General features: G+C 43.9%; 2 protein-coding genes across 25 annotated transcripts in view; one reads left to right on the forward strand and one right to left on the reverse strand.

Annotated features, from left to right (window-relative positions):
• The window catches only part of MRPL30 (mitochondrial ribosomal protein L30), a 123,034-nt gene that overhangs the window by 61,101 nt on the left and 40,592 nt on the right, over positions 1-21,341 (reverse strand). For 20 of the 24 annotated variants that reach the window (XR_007470973.1, XR_007470974.1, XR_007470989.1 and 17 more), the window contains exons 7-9: positions 20,144-20,223; positions 17,249-20,003; positions 2,233-2,376 (exon numbers count right to left, since the gene is read on the reverse strand). The gene's annotated coding sequence lies outside the window, so the exon portion shown is untranslated. The remainder of the gene's footprint in view (positions 1-2,232; positions 2,377-17,248; positions 20,004-20,143; positions 20,224-21,341) is intronic. The other 4 variants (XR_007470971.1, XR_007470972.1, XR_007470970.1 and 1 more) reach the window with 4 other exon arrangements.
• Positions 11,237-17,217, forward strand: LYG2 (lysozyme g2). The gene is given in 8 exon segments (XM_049696231.1): positions 11,237-11,424; positions 12,688-12,835; positions 13,751-13,757; positions 13,830-13,886; positions 13,889-14,029; positions 14,911-15,045; positions 16,412-16,469; positions 16,471-17,217. Coding segments are annotated over 8 exon segments (792 nt in total). The 3' UTR covers positions 16,529-17,217.

Below are 21,341 nucleotides of genomic sequence, written 5' to 3' on the forward strand. Positions count from 1 at the left end.
GGTAATATTCATGAACTTCACAATTCAAGATACGAGAGGGTATATTATGAGAATTTTCTACCCATTCCTGTCCTCTAGCCACTCAACTCCTCTATCCAGAAGCAACTAATTTTACCAGTTCTTGTCTATTTCCTCAGAGATATGTTATACATATGAATAAATATTCATACAATATTCTCATGCTTTAACAATTCCCCCACAGCCAGAGGCACACTATACACACCTTAATGTAAATTATTTCTATTTAAATATAATTTACATAAAATGCTTACATACACTTTAAAGAATAATAAAATGCACACCCATCCACTTATCTCTCAGGTAAAGAACTAGAACCTCACTGCTGCTAGGGGAATCCCCAAGGAGCTTCTCCTCCATTACCGCCAGGAGGATCGTGGACTGAATTTTTGTATTAACCACTCTTCTGCTTTGCTTTTTACTTTTACAAACCATGTGTGTATCCCTAGATGATACATCATGGAGTTGGGCCTGCCTTTGAACTTTATATCAATGAAGTCATTTTGTATCCATCATTCAGTAAGTTGTTCCTTTTACTCAATATTGCTTTTGAGAAACAAACAGCTTGATGCCTATGGCTGTAATGTATTTATTTTCACTGCTGTCTGGGATTCCATTTTGTATGTATGTGACACAGTTTACTTATTAATTCCACTGATGATGGACATTTGGATTATCCAGACTTTGCTACTATGAGCAATGCTGTTACGGCCATTGTTGTACAGGCCTCCTGTTCCGCGTGTCAAGTTTCTGGAGCTATGCTGTCCAGTACAGTAGCCACTAGCCATATGTGGTTGCTAGGCACCTAAAATACAGCAAGTCCAAGTGCTGCAAGTCTAAGACTACTCACTGAAGACTTGGTATGAAAAAAATTCTAAATACTTCATTAATAATGTTTTTATATCTATTACATGTTGAAATGATTAAAAAAATTTGGATATATTGGGCTGAATTAAAATGTTATTAAAATTAATTTCAGCTGATTCTTTTTACTTTTTAAATGAGCTATTAGACAATTTAAAATTACATATATGGCTTGCATTTATTTCTACAGGACAGTGCTGATCAATAGGGTATTTATCTTGTTGTAAAATTGCTGGATTTAATACTGGGTGATGCCAAAGTGTTTTGTAAAGTAATTCTAGCCATTGCACTTTCACTGGTGATGTATGAATTCTCCTCTTGCCACATACTCCAGCATTGTCAGGATTTAAATGTTTTGCCGATCTGGTGTGTGTGAAATGTTATTACATTGTGGTTTGCGTACGCATTCCCCTGATCACTAAAGGTGTGGAACATTTTGTCATGTTCATTTATGGTTTTTCTTCTCAGCTCTTTTTCATTTTTTATTTCAGTGCATCTCTTTTTCTTTTTGATTGATAGAAATTATTTTGGGTGCTAATCCTTAATCATTTCTGTGTCATGCAATTATCTTTTTTTGTTTCTAACATTTTTTTCACTCTTTTTGATGTAAACTTTTGATTTTTTTTTTTCTGGCTGCGCCACGCGGCTTACAAAATCTCAGTGTCCCAAACAGGGATTGAACCCAGGCCACGGTAGCGAAAGAGCCGAAGGCTAACCCTAGACCACCAGGGAACTCCCTAAACTTTTGATTTTGAAGCAGTCTCAAATTTACAGAAAAGTGGCAATCTCAAATGTACAGATACTGCAAATAACTCATTTTTCCCTAAACCATTTGAAAGTTGCCAACATGATGTTTCATTATTTTTGAATATTGTAGTGTGAGGTTTTTACAAACAAGAACATTCTCCTACACAGCCACAATACAACCATCAACATGGTTATCAAGGAAACGCTGTCTGGCAGCATTTTGTCCAGTTTTTCCTTGTAATCTGAGGGTGAGATAGGCTGTAGTGGGCTTATGCCATCTGAGTAAGAACGAAAAGCCCTGAGAGCTTTTTAAAATTACATTTCGTTGTTGCTGCAGTTTACAAATGCAATTAACATATATTTTTTCATTAACATCAGATGCATAAAATAGATAAATCATAAACCTTAGTCTGTGAAACACGTCATTAGTCCATTTGTGGCCTTCCTCTATTATTTGTTTATTTTTAAAATACAATGAACACTTGTGAACCCACACCAAACTCAAATATCACCAATAACTGACAGCTACCTGTGTGTTCTCCTATTCCATCCTCTGCTTTCCTCCCAACAATTACCCTGTATGCCTCAGGGTGTACTCCTTACCTTAGAGATGTATGCTTTTTGCCTCTTTTAAAAATCATCAACTTGTCCTCTCCGGACCTTCTTTTACCTTCTTCATATCTTCATGTATCTTCTCTATTTCTACTGCTTTCAGTAGCCCTTCCATATCTTTTGTGATTCATAAGGCTGTAGAAGAAAAGTTTATTTTTCTGTTCTTAGTGCTTTTGGATGATTTCCAAGAGGAAAAGGGAACTGATGACTTAATGGAGTCATGTTCAAACTAGAAGCTGCATTTTTGAAAATCTCCTTAAGTGATTCTGATGTCAATTGAAAATGAGAGCCAATTTTGTGAAGATGATCCAGAGAAAGGTCATGTATATTGAGTCAGAAGCAGGGTGGAAGGGGAGCGGGTGGATAGCTCCACTGTGAGGTCAGTACAAGAGCAGAGCTCAAGGGAGCCTAGAGCTGACCTGACCTGGCATAGAGCACAGCTTGAAATACCCAAAAACGTCTTCTCCACAGATTCAAAAATATCCTGTGTTAGGCTACTCCTTTGCCTTAGGGCATCAAAGCCTATGTTAATAGTCATCATTTAGAACTGTGTTGTCCAACATGGTAGCCACTGGCTCCATGTGGTTATTGAGCAGTGTGGCTAGTTTGACGTGAGCTGTGTTGTGATTCTAAAATACATAGACTTAGTATTAAAAGAAGGTGGTAAAATATCTCAACTTTTATACTGGTTACATATTGAAATAATATTTTAGATGTATTGGGCTAAATAAAATATACTACAAAAATTAATCTCACCTTTTTCTTTTTACTTTTTCAATGTGGCTAATAGAAAATTTTAAATCAAAGTTGTAGCTCATGTTATATTTCTGTTGGACAGCACTGGTCTAGAAAGCCTCTGAACACAGAACTCCAAACAGGTACAATTTCCAACGGGACTGGGAGTGAGTATATCGGAGACGGTGGACAGGTAGTGAGCAGTGCCAAAATTAAAGTGGGCCTAGGTGACCCTGAAGGGGTGGTTTGTTCAGCCGGGTGTTAAATGAGGGCATTAAAGCCTGGCTGTTGGAGATAACAAAACAGGTAAATCACTGAATCCTGGAATTTCATGATTAAACAACGCTTTCAGGTTCATCTGGTCCCGTAAATGATGGGAAGGAAATCCCTGGACTCAGCATCTGAATGTTTGGGTTCTAGTCTCACCTCCACCATTTACTAGCTGGGAGGGCTTGGACAAATCATTTAATCTCTTTTCTTGTATGTATAATGGGGGAGATAAAATCTGCTTGACCTTTCTTGGAGGGTTATTTCAGGTTTTTTAACTTATTCAAAAGCCCACTTAAAATTCGGAAGCACTGTACAAATATAAGATATTAAAAAGACATTGCCTACATCACAATCCTGGCTCAGTCCAGCTCAGCAAGAGTTGTTGATAATTTTCAAAGTGGACAGTTACTTTCTAGATAATTTGGCATTGAACATATCAGCGCCTTTGTGCTTATATCTCTACAGAGAAGCAATTCCTTTCTTCAGTTTTCATATGACTAACAAAAGACTTGGACCCAGACTGCAGTGTAATAACGATTCCTATTTTTAAAAATGAGAAAAAAGGGGCTTCCCTGGTGGCGCAGTGGTTGGGAGTCCGCCTGCCGATGCGTGGGGCGCAGGTTCGTGCCCCGGTACGGGAGGATCCCACGTGCCGTGGGGGCGGCTGGGCCCGTGAGCCATGGCCGCTGAGCCTGCGCGTCCGGCAGCGCGAGAGGCCACAGCGGTGGGGAGGACCGCGTACCGCAAAAAAAAAACCCCAAAAGACGAGAAAAAAACAACCAACCTCAATTGGGAAAATGAGACTTTTCTCACCCAATTTAGAAGTCTGATAATAGGAAATTTTGGTGGAGAAGCTCCACTCATCATCCCCTGCTCTAGAGGGTAAATGTGGTGTAGCTGCTTTGAAGAGCAGCTTTATAAGATCTGGTGCAGCTGAAGATGCAATTCGGCTTATTTTCCATGACTGTACATACATACGCTTAAAACAAAATTGGTAATATTCATCAGTGCCCTTTAATAACCTGCTTACATAAAGAGCATAACAATATGTCATGAGCATTTCTTGTTGTTAAACAAGAAAACTTATTATTAAAAAGCCTCCAGCTGAGGCCTAACATGTTCCTCTCTCTCTGCACCTCAAGGGGCCTCTGGCCTGATTAAAAGTAACTGGAACCCTCTGCACACGCCATCCCAGGGTCGCACACACCTGAAGGCCCCCACTGCCAGTGAAGAGGCTGTGTGCCTGATTTATTCCTCTCACCAACCGCTCCCCACCCCCAAATAATCCTGCCCTTGATTTCGCTATTACTGAGGAGCACTTCCAGTTCCCCTAGAAATGAAAACTGCAGAAGGCAGGGAACAGGGAGTGATCAGGAACAGGGAAGGGCCAGGGCAAAGCAGGTTGAGGCTTGCACGTTGCTGGCTGGAGTCCGGGGTCAGGAGAGAAGACCAGGTGGAACAGAGGAAAGCCCCCCTGCTTTCTCCCTGTTGACGCCGAGGTTGCTGAGCCAAAGCCTAGCATTTCAGCGCCTCTGAACGTTTATGGGCTCCAACCTCAGCTACTCTGTATCTGGACCCCAGTAATCTTTCTGGCTCTCTTGTCAGTTCTAATCCTCCAGAGTGACTTTTCCAAATTTTCTCCATTTCCTTAAGCCTCTAATTCCACATAATTTTTACTCTCAGCCCACGATTTGGCCTCCTGCTTCAGAGGGATTAGGAATCATTAGAGAACTCTCAATTTTCTCTCATCGACTCTATAAATTGAACTGCATTGCTATCCAACTTCTTCCTCTCTTCCTCCTGCTACAATGGAAGGGGTGTTCCCATTCCTGCCTCAGGCCAGTCTCTATGATTTTGAACTCAAGCCTTTTACCTTACCTGATCACATAACGCTTCCATTCCCGAAAACCTCAATACCTTCTACAGGATTTAATATTCCGAGTCACTCCCAGCATAAACCCTAACAAAATGGCCTGACCCAAGTCTTTCTCCAGATGCCACCCCAGCTTTTCTCTCCATCACAGGCAGAGAGAGCAACTATGACACAGTTCTTAAAAATTCAGACTTCTCTTTTCTCCTTTTCAAACCACAAGGAAACTTCAAACAAATCTACTTCTAGATGTAGTTGAATGTGGGTACCTGACTCGACCTAGGGATGGGAGTTCTCTGATTTGTTTGTTAATCTGGGTATTACTCCGTAATACAGCTATACCACAATTGTTAATCCATTCCCCTACTGACGAATTTTTGGAGTGTTTTCAGTATTGGCCTGTTATGAAGCAAACTACTATGAACATTCTTGTACAAGTCTTTGGGAGACATTTGTTTTCACTTCTCTTGGATAAATGCCCCAAAATGGAATGGCTGGGTCATAGGGTAGATGTATGTTTAATTTCATAAGAAAGTGCTAAATAACTCTCCAAAGCAGTTATACCATTTTACAGTCCAACCAGAAATGTACAAGAGTTCTATTTGCTTTATATTCTCACCAACTTTTGACATAGGCAGTCTTTGATTTTAGTCGTTTAAGATAGTATGAAATGCTATCTCATTGTGGTTTTAATTTGTATTTCCTTGATGTCTAATGATGTTGACCACCTTTTCATGAGCTTTTTGACCATTTGTATATCTTCTTTTCTGAAATGCTGGTCACATATTTGACCCTGGAAGACCCTGGAAGTGGTGTCTTCAGCAGGATATGGCATTTTACCTACTGTATAGTAGATTAAACCCCAAACAAGAAAAGCATACGGCAGTTCAAGCCAGGCATTAAAATATCTTGAAGTTACGGGCTTCCCTGGTGGCGCAGTGGTTGAGAGTCCGCCTGCCGATGCAGGGGACACGGGTTCGTGCCCCGGTCCGGGAAGATCCCACATGCAGCGGAGCAGCTGAGCCCGTGAGCCATGGCCACTGAGCCTGCGCGTCTGGAGCCTGTGCTCCGCAACGGGAGGGGCCACAGCGGTGAGAGGCCCGCGTACTGCAAGATATATATATATATATACATATATATATATATATGTATATATATATATACATATATATATATATCTTGAGGTTAAATTAAACTTTTTAGTGAAAGTTGTGGAAGGGCTCCCTTCCACTAGCCATTGTTACCAAAGTGCCTTGCCATGCAATCTCGGGCAGCCCCTTCATTCTATAGGCCATGCAGTAGATGCCTGGGCTGTGTGTGGCTATTTCTGGTATTGTTCTTCTCCTGTCCCACCAGGCAGGTTACAGAGTTGCAGCAATAGCCCTTGATTGTCCTGCCATATTTCCTTCCTGGAGGAAATGAGGTTTTACTTGTTACTTCCTATCCTGTAAGTCAACTCTTCATTATTTTTTCTGAAGCCCCGCGGATAAATAAATGAACAAATCAACAACCAGCTAACCCATCAGGATCTGAGAGCAACCCCATCATAATAACTGGCATCTGTAGGAAGCACAGCAGTTTATAACATGCTTTCACATATATAATTTATTTTTATCTTCAAAACAAAGTCATAGGGCATCACTATCATGGCCTCATTTTACAGATGAGCCCAACTAAGGCTCAGAGAAGTTAAAGGAGTTACCCATGATAATCATCCTTGGCTGTTCTTGAGAAATGGAGAGCTGTGGCCAGCCTTCACACATGGCAACATGGTGGAAGCAACCCCATGTCTATAACCACAGACTAGTTCTGGGAGGGAGGTGAGAAGCCACCGCAATGAGAAGCCCGTGCACCACAACAAAGAGTAGCCCCCACTCACGGCAACTAGAGAAAGCCTGCGTGCAGCAACAAAGACCCAACACACCCATAAATAAATAAATAAACAAACAAATAAATAAATTGTACCTGAAAAGGATATGACTTTAAGTCTCTGTCATCAATGACTACAACTCTGTTATCAGATCAGTCTAAGGGGCGGGAGGACACTGGGGTTAGGAAATAGAGAGGCAGCACAAAGAAAACTGGAAAATTTACTGGACTTGCCAGAGGCCTTTGACTCTTGTCTCAGACCTGGACATCACTGTGCCACAATAATGAGTCCCCCAACTGTGGCCCCCACCGGGCCCCAAACTATGAGTGACAGCGACCAGAACCTGGATCGGAGAGTCTTCTGACAATTACGATTTAAAAAAAAAAGACGCTTGAGTTTTCAATTTACTATATTTGCCAGCCATTTACATTATTTGGGGAAATTTTGAGGCCACTCTTGACACGTGCAAAGTTTAAAAATTTCATTGGCAGCATTCGTGTCTGCCATGAGTCACCCAGCCTGACAGGGAAATCTGGAATTATGGCTGAGACTAACAAGCAAGCAAATGACACCTCTTTCTTTATTGTCCTTGTCAACACGAAAATGGTTGATGAATCGGGTCTTAAATTTAAGACCTGGGTTTGCATATGATAAAGGTCTTCTACTCTTCACCAATTGCAAGATAGAGAGGAAAACCAGAGAAAATTCACTTTGAAAGCCACCTTAAACACAGGATGACTTGCATGGCAGTTGTGGGTTTTGGGTATTTTTAATTTTATTTATTTTGGGGTCTGCATTCCTGCGTGAGGGCTTTCTCTAGTTGCGGCGAGTGGGGGCTACTCTTTGTTACAGCGCGCAGCCTTCTTATTGCGGAGCACGGGCTCTAGGTGTGCGGGCTTCAGTAGTTGCGGCACATGGGCTCAGCAGCTGTGGCTCGTGGGCTCTAGAGCGCAGGCTCAGTAGTTGTGGTGCACAGGCCTAGTTTCTCTGCGGCATGTGGGATCTTCCTAGACCAGGGATCGAACCAGGCCCTTGCATTGGCAGGCAGATTCATAACCACTGTGCCACCAGGGAAGCCCCGCACTTGTGCTTTGGATGAGAACAGAAACGCAGTGCAAGTTTCCACACCTCTCCACTCAACCTCCCATATTTATTCCCTCTTCTGGATCAGGATGCACTTCACTCACCAACTCCAGTAGATGGTTGGAGCCGGAGGAGACCTCAGCGATCATCTGCTCTCATCCAACTTTTTGACTCCATAAGTGGGAAAATGATGTCTACACTGGTGGTTACCCTCAGCTGGTTAGTGGCAGATCTGAGACTGTGAGCCAGGTCTCTAGACTTCCAGGCCAGGGATCTTCCTGCCATACCCCGCTTTTGGAAGACTGATCGAAGCAAGCTGTCTGTCTGGAACCGGCGTACATCTTGGCTTAAAGTCTGTTGCTGAGCCCATTTAGATGTGAGGAGTGACTAGAGTCCTCACCTCTAGTGCCAGGAACCCCAAATGTATCATGACTCACCAGAGGCTACCAGACAATTGCTATATTGTAAATTCTGAGAGGCAGATAACTGATTGGAAGGGGCAGGAGGTCAGGGGTCTGGTCACAGAGTTCCATTTGTACAGCAAGGACATTGCTTGCATATAGATTGTATTTTTATTTTGGGAAGCCTGGAGACTGATGGAGATTATAGTAGGCGACAAGGTCCCCTCAATCCCCTCCTGACAATATCAGTACAACTCACGTGCATAGTCATTTTTGGCATCCCTAGGAAGAGATGGAGAATCACTAAGTAAATTACTTTCAAATGTCAAAAATTACTAAGATCTTCACATGATAGTACTTGTACTTAACCATCCATTGTGTCAGTAGATTGTAGTCATTAAGAATTAGGTTTTAGGGAATGTAAATTGGTGCAGCCACTATGGAAAACAGTATGGAGGTTCCTCAAAAACTAAAAATAAAATTGCCATATGAGCCAGCAATCCCACTCCTGGGCATATAGCCAGAGAAAACTAAAATTCAAAAAGATACATGCACCCCGGGGCTTCCTTGGTGGTGCACTGGTTGAGAGTCCACCTGCCGATGCAGGGGACACGGGTTCATGCCCCGGTCCAGGAAGATCCCACATGCAGCGGAGTGGCTGGGCCCGTGAGCCATGGCCGCTGAGCCTGCGCGTCTAGAGCCTGTGCTCCGCAATGGGAGAGGCCACAACAGTGAGAGGCCCACTTACTGCAAAAAAAAAAAAAAAAAAGATACATGCACCCCAACGTTCACTTGCAGCACTATTTGCAACAGCCAAGACATAGAAACAACCTCGATGTCCACTGACAGATGAATGGATAAAAAAGCTGTGGTACATATATACAATGGAATACTATGCAGCCATAAAAAAGAATGAAATAAAGCCATTTGCAGCAACATGGATGGACCTAGAGATGATCATACTAAGTGAAGTAAGTCAGAAAGTGAAAGATTCACTTATATGTGGAGTCTAAAATGTGACACAGGGAATTCCCTGGTGGTCCAGGGGTTAGGACTCTGTGCTTTCACTGCCGAAGGTGGGGGTCCAATCCCTGCTTGGGGAACTAAGATGCTGCAAGCTGCCAAAATAAGTAAGTAAGTAAATAAATAAAATATGACACAAATGAACTTACCTATGAAACAGAAACAGACTCACAGACATAGAGAACAGACTGTTGGTTGCCAAGGGGGGAAGGTGCTGGGGGAGGGACGGTTGGGGTGAGCAGATGTAAGCTTTTATATATATGATGGATAAACAACAAGGTCCTACTGTAGAGCACAGGGAACTATATTCAATATCCTGTGATAAACCATAATGGAAAAGAATATATATATATGTATAACTGAATCACTTTGCTGTACAGCAGAAATTAACACATTGTAAATCAACTATACTTCAATAAAATAAAATTTTTAAAAAAGAGCTAGGCTTTAGAGTGCAACCAATCTGGGTTCAGACCTAGGCTATACTCCTTACTACTATTCTACCAGGCCTACTGTGCAAGCTCAATGCATGTTAGCTACCATTGTTATCAATAGAGAAGATATAAAGTGACAAAAAGCCACTGTGGATTCAGTTGATTCATATTCATCTGTATTTAAAAATTACAACAGCATCTACCTGAATGACTGGTAAATATCTATGACTGGAGTTATTTATTCAGGCCACAGACAATGTTTTGTGTGCAAATTAATTGATTTGAACCTGTTACAGTAATCACTCTGCTGGGTCATGGGTCCATGGTGCTAGTACCTCTGATGTTGTAGAAGAGCATGGATTTTGGATTCTCACAGTCCAGGGTCAAATCCCAGCTTCGCCATGTCCTACCTGTGCCATCTTTGACAAGTTGCTTAACTTCTCTGCGTCTCAGTGTCCTCATCTCTAAAATAAATGATAATACCTCCCTCACAAGGTTGTTGGGAAGATCAAGTGATACAATGTCCACAGCAACCTAATGGACGATGGGTGTCAAATAAATGTTCATTTGTAGTCTCACAACTTGGGCAAAGCTTCATAATCCACAACACTTTGAAAACCATTACTTAAATTGCAGAGGACAGGGACTTCCCTGGTGGCGCAGGGGTAAAGAATCCACCTGCCAATTCAGGGGACACGGGTTTGAGCCCTGGTCCAGGAAGATCCCACATGCTGCGGAGCAACTAAGCCCGTGCGACACAACTACTGAGCCTGCGCTCTAGGACTCGTAAGCCACAACTACTGAAGCCCACGTGCCTAAAGCCCATGCTCCGCAACAAGAGAAGCCACCGCAATGATAAGCCCGCACACTGCAACAAAGAGTAGCCCCCGCTCGCCGCAACGAGAGACCCAACACAGCCATAAATAAATTAATAAATATATTAAATAAATTGCAGAGAGCCTGGACATTAAGACCTTCATACCTGGAAGGACTTGTAGCCCCACTATCTGAAAACAGGGAGAAGAATAAAGTAAGCTCCACATTCAACAGTCCTATGTTTTATTATTTCTTTTATTCTCTAGGAGCATCTAAGGACAGCTTCAGCCTCTACCTAGTATCTTTCACCTAACTTAATTCTTGGTCTACTTCTCCTTCTCCCTTTCTTGAACTTTCTCCTTACCCTTAGCCTGGAAGCCCCACATAAGCCCCTGCACTGGGAGGGCCATGAGCACTGTGTCAGCGTGCTGTTGCCACTGTCACTGGTGGAAGCCTAGGTGTTCCTGAGGGCTACCCTGGAGCAGCTGGACCCATGCCAAACCCCTTCTTACAGAGCGGCACTGACCGTGGCGTTGATGGTGGTGGTGGAACAGGTCCTGATAGTCGAAGCAGGATCATCAGTGGCTCAGGACATACCCACCCTTCTTCCCTGGAATGCAAGGCTGGAGGCCACTTAAAAGGGCAGGCTGTTCTGCACACAGGAAGGCAGTCCGGGCAGAAGTGAGTGCAGTGGGGGAGAGCAGAGATCAGCTTCTGGAGGGCATGTTCTCCTAGAAGGTGTGGTTTACCCATTGCCAGGGAGCTGGGAAAGTCACTTGACTCCGGGCCTCTGTCTTCCCTGTCTCCTGCTCAGTCTCCCTCACATCTCTGTTCACTTGGTGGATGAGTGGAAGGACATGTACAGTCATGGAAATTTCTCACCCTGCTGGTAGGACCCGTGTCAGATTCCCTCCTCTCCTCTGGGAAATGCGCTTTGCCTATTTCGAAAATATCTCTTCCGCTTCCTGTTTCTGGAGCTGCACAATGTGCTCCGTCTCTTCCTTTAGACAGAAGTTTGAAGAGAGTCCATCCTTGAAGAAATTTTCCTCCTTGGCCAAATCCTTTTTTACCATTTCCTCAGGAAGTTTGGGAAACTGGCACCCATGTTCCCAGTCCCTGGCTTCGCACTGACCTCCCAAGAGCAGGCAGACACTCCTGGATCTGCTTGTCAGAGGCAGAAGTGGAGCAAGGAGCCAAGGTCACCCATTGAGATCACGTGACATGTTGCTATGGGAATCATGTGAGAGTGGAATGAACAAAGAACAGAAGGCGCAGCATTGCAGGCAAACAACCAATCCAGGAACGGCAGCTGCTAGTATTTCCTGTTTATTTATCTTTTTTAGACTAAGTATCTGTTTCTTGTTCTCAAATTTAGAAGCTGTTTGCCTAGCACAATTTTAGATACCCAGAAACAGTCCACCAAATATATGCCTCCAGTACACCTTGGGGGTTCATTAGATTAATTAATAGTGGTTAATATATGCTTTGAAATCCTTTTATTAAAAGGGCCACCTAAATCCCAAGTACCATTATAATCAGGCCTAATGAGGTCAGTGGTTTAAAGAGGGTTTTAAAGCATATATAAAGCTCCTCCCAGATCAGTGGTACAGCATGAAGGTGAGAAGAGGCAGATGAGTCTGCATGCTGGCATTTAAAAGCTCCTCCACAGCGGGAGAGCCACACTGAAGGCAGCAGATTGAAGCCAGGTGCTCGGAGATCTGCTAATGGATTCTCAAACTTAAACCTATGTTTTAGGGATAAGGCCACCACTTTGTAAAATCCTGACAGGTTGCTGCTGAGTTCGGAATACCTTCTGGTGAGCCATTCTGGGGGTCTTGGGGAGGGGCTTGGGGAGGATTAAGCCTATGGCTTTGCCGTTGGTTGAGTGATGTTCGTGAGAGCAACTCCGAGCAGTATTTTCTCGCAGGCTTCACGTGAATGATCCTTGTGCCCCGCAGGCACTTCTGGGGGCTCACGCTCCTTCACCCTTTCAATGAACCCTCGCCTGCATTCCTGCCTGTACCGTGGCTGCTATGGTACCATCATGACCATGGAGACCTCTGCTGCTACCTGTGATATCACCAGGGTAATTGCTGGCAGTGAGTGTGAAGCCAGGCAAGCATTTGGCTAGCCCCCTTTCATCATTTTCAGATTCTTTCTTAGGAAGGAGCTCAATTCTGAGAAGTTCATTATTATAGTAGTAATATCAAAATTAAAACTGAGGGAAAAACAGAATCCTGACTCCCCTATCAAGCTGCTGCTTTTCACTTTCCCTTCATCCTTTCCAAACCTGGTCGAGAGGTGTTTATTTCTACATATTGAAATGATTGCTTAATTAAAATATCAAATTCTGGCTTTGTTTGTTCGTTTGTTGTTGTGTCGACTTCAGGTTACAGCGTGAGCATTTTAAGCAACGCTCTCTGTACGTCCTCTCTTGTGTAATTCTGTTCCGAAGTCTTCTTCATGTTGTCTCAGTATTAGCATATCAGAGCTGGAAGCAACTACAAGGTCAATCTAATCCTACCTTCCCAATTGACAGATCAGACAACTGAGGCTCAGCAAGGAAGAGAGACTTCCCAAGGGCCCAGGGCTAGGTAGTGTCAGACCAAACTCAAACATAGGTTGGCTGATTTCTAGTCCAAGAATTTTCCCAATGCACCAGATGTGGCAGAAAAGAGAACAAGAAAAAGCAGAAGTGGTATCCATCTGGGGCTGAGGACCTTTCTGGGTTTATGCAATCAGAGACCAAAAAATGTCCTAAGGGGCTTCCCTGGTGGCGCAGTGGTTGAGAGTCCGCCTGCCGATGCAGGGAACACGGGTTCGTGCCCCGGTCCGGGAGGATGCCACATGCCGCGGAGCGGCTAGGCCTGTGAGCCGTGGCCGCTGAGCCTGCACGTCCGGAGCCTGTGCTCCGCAACGGGAGAGGCCACAACAGTGAGAGGCCCACGTACTGCAAAAAAAAAAAAGTTCCTAAAATGGTTGTCCCAAGCCTGTGGGCCACAGTCAGAACTGTGGCTAACTTATTAAACTTTGAAAAAGGGGTCTGTTCTGGAGTGGAGGAAACAGTTTATTTTCTATTGGTGTAGGCATCCGTAGTTTTGAAATGTTTGCTGAGATGGATTTGAAGGTCTTCAAGTCTTACAAATTCTAATCAAAGAAGTCAGGCTGAGGCACTGCATGGACCCTGCTCTCACTGCAGCCATCATTTCCAGAGAAAGCCATGGCGGAACCATCCGGCAAGACGGCTGGGACCACAAAGGACTTAAATTTGGCTTGACGCAGGTACTCAGCTAGAAACTTTCAATCGGCCCCACTTCATCCTTCCTCACAGAAGCTAACCCAAACTGGAAATGTATCTGCATTTATCCTAGGCTTCAAAACACGGGTACCTGCGTAATTTCCACTGGGATTTCTGTAACATGTCAAGATATACCAGTTATTGGATATCTTTTTTTTTAAGTATCTTATGAGTTTTGTAATGACAATTTGTAATTAATATTATGCAATGTACTTAAATTGAGAAAATCTTATAAAGGGTACTATTACAGGTATCCCTTTGAGGTTCATGAAATAGTAAATTGCATCTGTGTAGATCAAAACATTATAATGAAACCCTACTTGAACCAACTTGTCCTTTAGGCAAATTGGAGGAAGGGGACCAAATTATCAGGATATTTGCTTCCAGGTTTTCCCCTATTCTATTCTATTCTATTCCATGCCACACAGCTTGAGGGATCTTAGTTCCCCCACTAGGGATTGAACCCAGGACCCGGCAGTGAAAGCACTGAGTCCCAACCACTGGACCGTCAGGGAACTCCCCCAGGCTTTATTTTAAATTGTCTGAGAAACCGAGACTTCTAGCCTTCCAATTATTTTTGACTGCAAATATCTAGACTTTGGGTGCTCATTATTTGTCTTGAAACAACTTTTTTATTTTTTTTGAGTGCTTAACTAAAACTATGCTACATCCACTTCTCCCAAATCTTACTGTATTTCTCTGATTCTCTTTTCTGTGAAAGGACTTGTAGAATTGATTCTGCGGGAATAAAGAAAAGGGATAAGGCCAGTGTCTATGACCTTGAACATAAGGAGGAGAAATCAGGACAGCAGAAAAATGTGTTACTCCATCCAGATGTTGACATTCTTATCTGAATTTTCTAGCTTGATAAAAAAAAATCCATCGACCTGTTGGTACCTGGGACAGCAAAGAACACCGTTTGCAGGCTGTTGGGATTCTCACAGACAGAATTAAGGCAAACCAGAAAAAATTCCCCACGTGGAGTGTGGCTCAATACCTCAAAGGTAGGCCAGTGCTTTGTTTAGAAGAGCAGTGTGTGAGAGCCCAGAAGGCCCTGTGTACCTTGGGCCTCCCTGGGCCTGTGCCCACAGGGTCAGCAGTGGGCCTGGGAGGACCCCTAGTGTTCTCTGAAGCACTGAGTTCCTTGGAGTGTTCTTCATGCCCAATTTCCATTCCCCTTCTGCCAGATGTTGGGGGTTCTTGTTACATCTCATTGGTTATTGAGCCATTGAGTGATACCTTGAGAGTTAGTGTGATTGTTTAAAAGAATGTTTGCCTTCCTCTGATGGGTTTTTTTCCCCTGGTGCAAGAAGCTTTTACCCACTTTCTGAATTTTTTGAACAAATTTTCACTCTCTGAGCATCCTCAGTGACACCAGGGCTTTAGGTACCATGATGTGTCCAGGTGGAAATCCCTGCTAGGCTGATCACAGACCCCCTCAGGTTCAGCATCTCCCAGACTGAACTAACTCACTAGCCTCTCACTACAAACTTGCTTTTTCTTCTGTATTTTCTGCCTCTGTGAAAGGCACTATAACATACCCAGTCATCCCAGCCAGAAAAAAACATATTTTTTTCTTAGGTTCTCTGGTTCCTTCTCCCTTCACATCCAGCCATACCACTTCTTAGTAAGTCTGCCTCCTATAGGCCCATGGTATGTATATACCTCTCTCCTTTTATGGCCTTAATTTCAAATAAACAGTTTTACATTTTATGGCCTTAATTTCAAATAAACAGTTTCTATTTTCTATTTCAAGGTCCTTGAAGGCAGGGATCAGGACCAGGGGTCTTTATCTCTAGACATCCGAGCAGAGCACAATTATGGTAAACACATGAGTAACTACTGAAGATTAACCTTCTAGGGGATAATACACATATGCTCAAACATGCATATCGCACACATACACCTACAAAGGAATGAGTATGTCTCGAGCATCATTGTGCAGTGTGCGCTCAGTGTGGCACACATCCTGGTCATAGGAGGTGCTTAAAACATTTTATTGAATGAATGAATGAGTGAATAAATGAGTGAGTTCTTGAATGACTGAGAGAATGTTACAAGCAGTTTTAGACTGAAGATTTACTGGGGATCTAGTTTCGCCAGGCCTGCACTAAATAAGAAGCAAATCTGACTTTTGCAGCAAGAAAAACAAAAGTCTTCAGAAAAAGAGAGAGAGAAGGAAAGCAATCTGGAAGTTTTTCAGTGATTCTTGAGGAAATGGATCCTTTCAGGAGGAGAGGAAGGGGGGAAAGAGGATCTGGGACTGTCTGCTTTGGAAGATTTCCCTGGAGGGCTGACATCCCGGGAATGCTCATATCTTATTTCTGCTGAAAGTTAATCTTTCAATCTGAACCTCTGATTTCATCTCAGGTGGTCTCTCAGCCTTCAAGTCAGGAACTGAAGCCACTGCCACCCCCGCGGACATAGACTGACGTCATCAGTGATACTATAGCTTGAGCTAAATTCTATAAGAGACACGGCTTCTAGGCAAAGCTCTGTGGGTGGGCCAGGTTGGCAGGTGCTCAGATAGCCCCTCTTCGAGGGTTTGATATGGTTGTGTTGTACCCAACACTGGCAAAGGAATGGTTGCACTTATGACAGAAAATTCATTTCTCACTTTTCTTCATGCAAATAAGCATAAAAAAAGGAAAATCTACCCAGTTCACATTACGGTTCCCATGAAATATGCATAAACATATGCATAATTATTGTGCAGTAAATGTAAATGTCATAGTAAGTGACATATTCTTAAGAATAAGTCCACATATTGCAGCAAGGCCTCATTTTAGCCCATGATTTCTTTTCTTTACTTTTTTTTTTTTTTCTTGGTTATACCACATGGCATGTGGGATCTTAGTTCCCCAACCAGGGATCAAACCCATACCCCCCTGCAGTGGAAGCGTGGAGTCTTAACCACTGGACTTCCAGGGAAGTCCTAGCCCATGATTTCAATGCCCACCCACTCCCTGTCTTACCAGAATTGCTAACAAGAAGAGAGCCTGACCTGAGCCTTTGTCCTTTTCCTAGTATCTGCTCAAGCTACTAGGGCTTTGCTTGTGAGGAATGCCTGACTCCCAAGCCGGTCAACCTGGGAGGCCATGGAGAAACCAGGCTGGAATTCTAGCTCCCTGGGTACCTGAGAGCCAACTGTGGTGAAGCTGATCTTCCTCAAGGGACGTACACCGTGTCCCTCAGGCCCACACCTACCTCTTTTGTCTTCTTCCTCTTGTTTGCTGAAGATCCAGGGACTGGCTTCTTTTCTTCCCTTTTCAGTAGTTGCTGCCACACAGTCTTTCAAGAGGTCCATTCTCCACCAAACATGGCTGAAGATAAGCATATAGGAGCCAATTTTGTTATTGTTCTTTAGGTGTAAGTAAAATTAACCAGTTCTGGAAATTTTAAGCAGTAAAAGGAAATTACCGAAAGGCTATCAAAAAGCTCCCAGAGCCAATGAAAGGCTCAAGGACAAGAAGAGTAACCAGGCAGCTCTGGGGTCTGGGTAGCAGGAAGCAGTTGACCATACTTTATAGCATCCCTACTGCACGAATGAATTAGCACTCTCACTGCGTAAATGAACTCCAACGACCTTTTCTCCCATCCTTTCATCATTCTGCTTCACTTCTATAGTTCCGGGAGAGACTGATGGACTTACCTGGGATCATATACACACCTACAGGCTGGCTGCTCTGCTTTTTGGTCTTGCCCAGACCACCCACAATGGAGAAGAGACATTCTTCCAGAAGGAAACCTGATGCAGTTTGTGGCTTTACTTCCATACTCAGGAGAAAACACAAATAATATGTTGGAATGTAAAGCTCTCAAAGTCCCTGCCGATATGGCCCCTGCTGGGCCTTTAGCTCCCTTCAGAGATGTTCAATAAATGTTTCTACACATCACTTCTTTTTCTGAGGAGGAATCAAAATCATACCCACCTACCTCTGAGCCCCCTTGGAGAAAGCCAAGTAAACCCTTCCCTGCTCAATGACCTCTCAAGCCTACCTGCAGATTTCACCCAGGCAGAACTGGGACCCCTGTGTTTCACTGGGCAGAGCCTATGGTCAGATGGTTAGGCAGCCCTGCAGCATGTAGACCAGCATCTTTTATGACTGGTTGAGAACCATGCTGTACCAGTTAAATACTTTGATTATTATCTCTGCATGTGGGCAATCCAGGACATTCTTTAGATGTTCACTTTGCTCAAGAATGATTTCTTCTGTGGGAGAAATCACAGCATGTACTCCATCTAATTGCCAACTCCTTCAATGTCACTACTAAAGCAAAAAAGTACACCCAGGTGAGATAATTTCCAAATAATTTGAAAAACAAGAAATAGTATGATGACTCATACTCTGAATCTATTCCCCCAGTATTCTTTTTATGACTGAGATACCAGATGTTCTAGAGGAGAGTCAATATTTAAGGTGTCTTAGTTTGGTTCCCATAGAAGCAGACCCTGAAACAACTTCAGGTGCAGGTGGTTTATTTGAGAGGTTCAGGGAATGCTGATATGAAGTGGCTGGGGGATACAGGGAAGGGAAGAAAGCCAATAAAATGTGTGTCGTCAAGCCGGCTACCACAGTGGGCACTGGAGCTCAATCCTCCAAGCAAACACTGAGGGATTGTGCAAAACACACTGCAGAATTATTATACACAAGGGCCAAGAAGCTGGGGTATTTATACATCAACTTCTAAGAGCCATTGACTGGGGTATCTGCCTGTTGGGAGGAGAGCAGCTTAATTCTTTGCTCCTCTGGTCTTCCATGCAAATAGGTGGCACACTTTTCAGAACTTCCAAGGGAATGAGACCGTTGACACCGAGATGCAGATCCTGGCAGATGGAAATCAGCTGAGCATCCTGAAATGTCTAGGGATGTAGGAAGGCCCCTGCTTGGGTGTGGGGTGCAGAGCATCTCTTTTCTCCACTCTTCAAAACATTTCTCTTCCCTCCCTCTAGCCTAATACCCCTTAATAACTTCACGCTTTTAAAAACAAATACCTGGAACAGAGGCTGACCTCAGTCAAAGGAACACAAAGGAAGGCCTGGCCAATGAGGGAGAGAAAACACAAAAAACAAAACACAAATTAAAGTCTCAGAGGAATTATCATGCCACGTGGACATTCCTGCTGCTTGGGTTCACTCAGTAGGTTCCTCAAAAAAGCTATGCTGTTTACTTTTAGTAAGATGAAAAGTTAAAACTTGGATGAAGCTTTGAAAATGTGAAGGGCAGAAAGGGATGGGAGAGGCGTGGTTTCTGATTGTGGCTTTGAGCTTGAAGCACCTGCCTGACCCCCAGGCTCTGGCGTCCTGAGATGAGCTGCACACAGGGAGCGAGCGGAGTCTGGGTATGGACGGTTTGCTGCTCATTTCTGTTCCACCTGCTTGTCTTTCTTTGCTGGTTGTCTGGGGGTGAATGCCTACTTGACTGACAAGCTCTAATTTAAGAGCAGCAAAGAGTAGCAACCCCACTCCAGGGCTTGGCTTTGCCAAATCCATCTTGAATGTAGGAAAAATAGCTTTTCTCATTTTTAAAGAATGAAGTAAGTCGCTGTAGGCTGTTCGCTGTAATTTGAAACCGGCCAAACTATATGGAGGGTTCTAGGAGCCACGACTGTGAGCATGTCGTCTCACCTGTTTGATCACACCAAGTCGACGCCATGAAAAGCTACGGGTTTGGCTTCTCTTCGTGGCTCTACCTGGCTCCGTTCCTAACCACATCCTCTTCTATCCTGCCTAAATTTCTCTCCAACCATGTCCTTCACTCCGTCTCTCACACCCTGGTCCTTCCTTCCGCAGGATCTCTGCTCCCCCACCTGCTCCCCAGGTCGTCTGCCCCTTCTGAATTCTTGGGTCTCCACCAACCTCTCCATTGCTGAGGCTCTGCCATGGGCTTGGCGTCCCCTCCCGCTGCCTCCATTTCCCAGCCTTCTGTCACTACTTCCTGTTTCTTTCCCGCACTGCATTCTAAAATGAAGACAAAGATGTTTTACAAAGTGAACTCTTAGTTATCGTTATTATGTGTTATTTCCAACTTAAGGAATTGGAGCCAGAGAATCCGGGTTAGCATTTTCACAAGTAAAGAACAAAAATTCCTTATCACTTACATCTTTGAGGATTGTTTGAAGTTCTCTCTAAAGAGAAGAGTCCCCTGCTCGGGTGTCCTTTGAGCTTTGTGTCCACGGATCTAAAATAAAAATGATCAGATAGAACAATGTGTTTCAATATGTGTCCTTATACTTTATGAAAGTTATAAAAGCATAATAATTAGGTTAAATTTGATGATGTACACACATTTTTACTTTGATTTTCTTGCAAGAATATAATGAACTGATCTTGGGGTTGTCCTGGATTCTAGAATGTTTTGTCAGAGTATCTTAGGGGAAGAAGATACAACTTAAACGCAATACAGTTCTGAAGGTATTGTTGTGGGGTTTATGGGTGAAGAAAACACAGCTTTCCTCACAGCTGCTCAACACCATGGTGCTTACAAAGACTTTCCCCTAGGTGCAGTGCATGGGTTGTTTTAGTTTTTTGTGGTTTTTTTTGCGGTACGCGGGCCTCTCACTGTTGTGGCCTCTCCCATTGCGGAGCACAGGCTCCGGACACGCAGGCTCAGCGGCCATGGCTCACGGGCCCAGCCGCTCCGCGGCATGTGGGATCTTCCCGGACTGGGGCACGAACCCGTGTCCCCTGCATCGGCAGGTGGACTCTCAACCGCTGCGCCACCAGGGAAGCCCGGTTGTTTTAGTTTTTATCTGTCTATCTGTCTATGCTCTTATTTACAGAGTAGTGCTAAGAGGTAGGGTCTGTTCTCATTTCGTCTCATTCTCAGCATACTTTGAAGACAGGTGAGGATCATGAGGCTGTGGAGTCTGTGGATGGTTCTGGGTCTTGGGGTCTTCTTGGGGGATCTGGGGAGAGTGTCCACTCTGGAGATCTCAGGACGTCTTGACTATCATCACCAGCGAAGACCTCTGAAAGGTCCTGAGGTCCAGTACCCACAGTGAGAGCAGAGTTGGAGGGGGAAGTTGTGAGAGCCACAGGTATCTTCGGAGTATGGAAGATGCATTCTGAGAAGAGAGAAGCCTTCTGCTCAAAGAAAAGCCAAGAGCTGAAGGTTCACCCGAGAGTGCGTGCTCTGTGGGAGGTGGCTCAGCACGGGGGTGGGGGTGTGGTCAGAAGGACATGAATTAGACCAGCGTATGGAGTACATCCATTAGGGAATAAGATTAATTTACCAACATTGATCAATATTCAATGAGTGAATCCGCCTGCATACCTTTACTGATAAGACCCCTTTGT

The sequence above is a fragment of the Orcinus orca genome, chromosome 13 (assembly GCF_937001465.1).
Source record: "Orcinus orca chromosome 13, mOrcOrc1.1, whole genome shotgun sequence".
NCBI lineage: Eukaryota > Metazoa > Chordata > Mammalia > Artiodactyla > Delphinidae > Orcinus > Orcinus orca.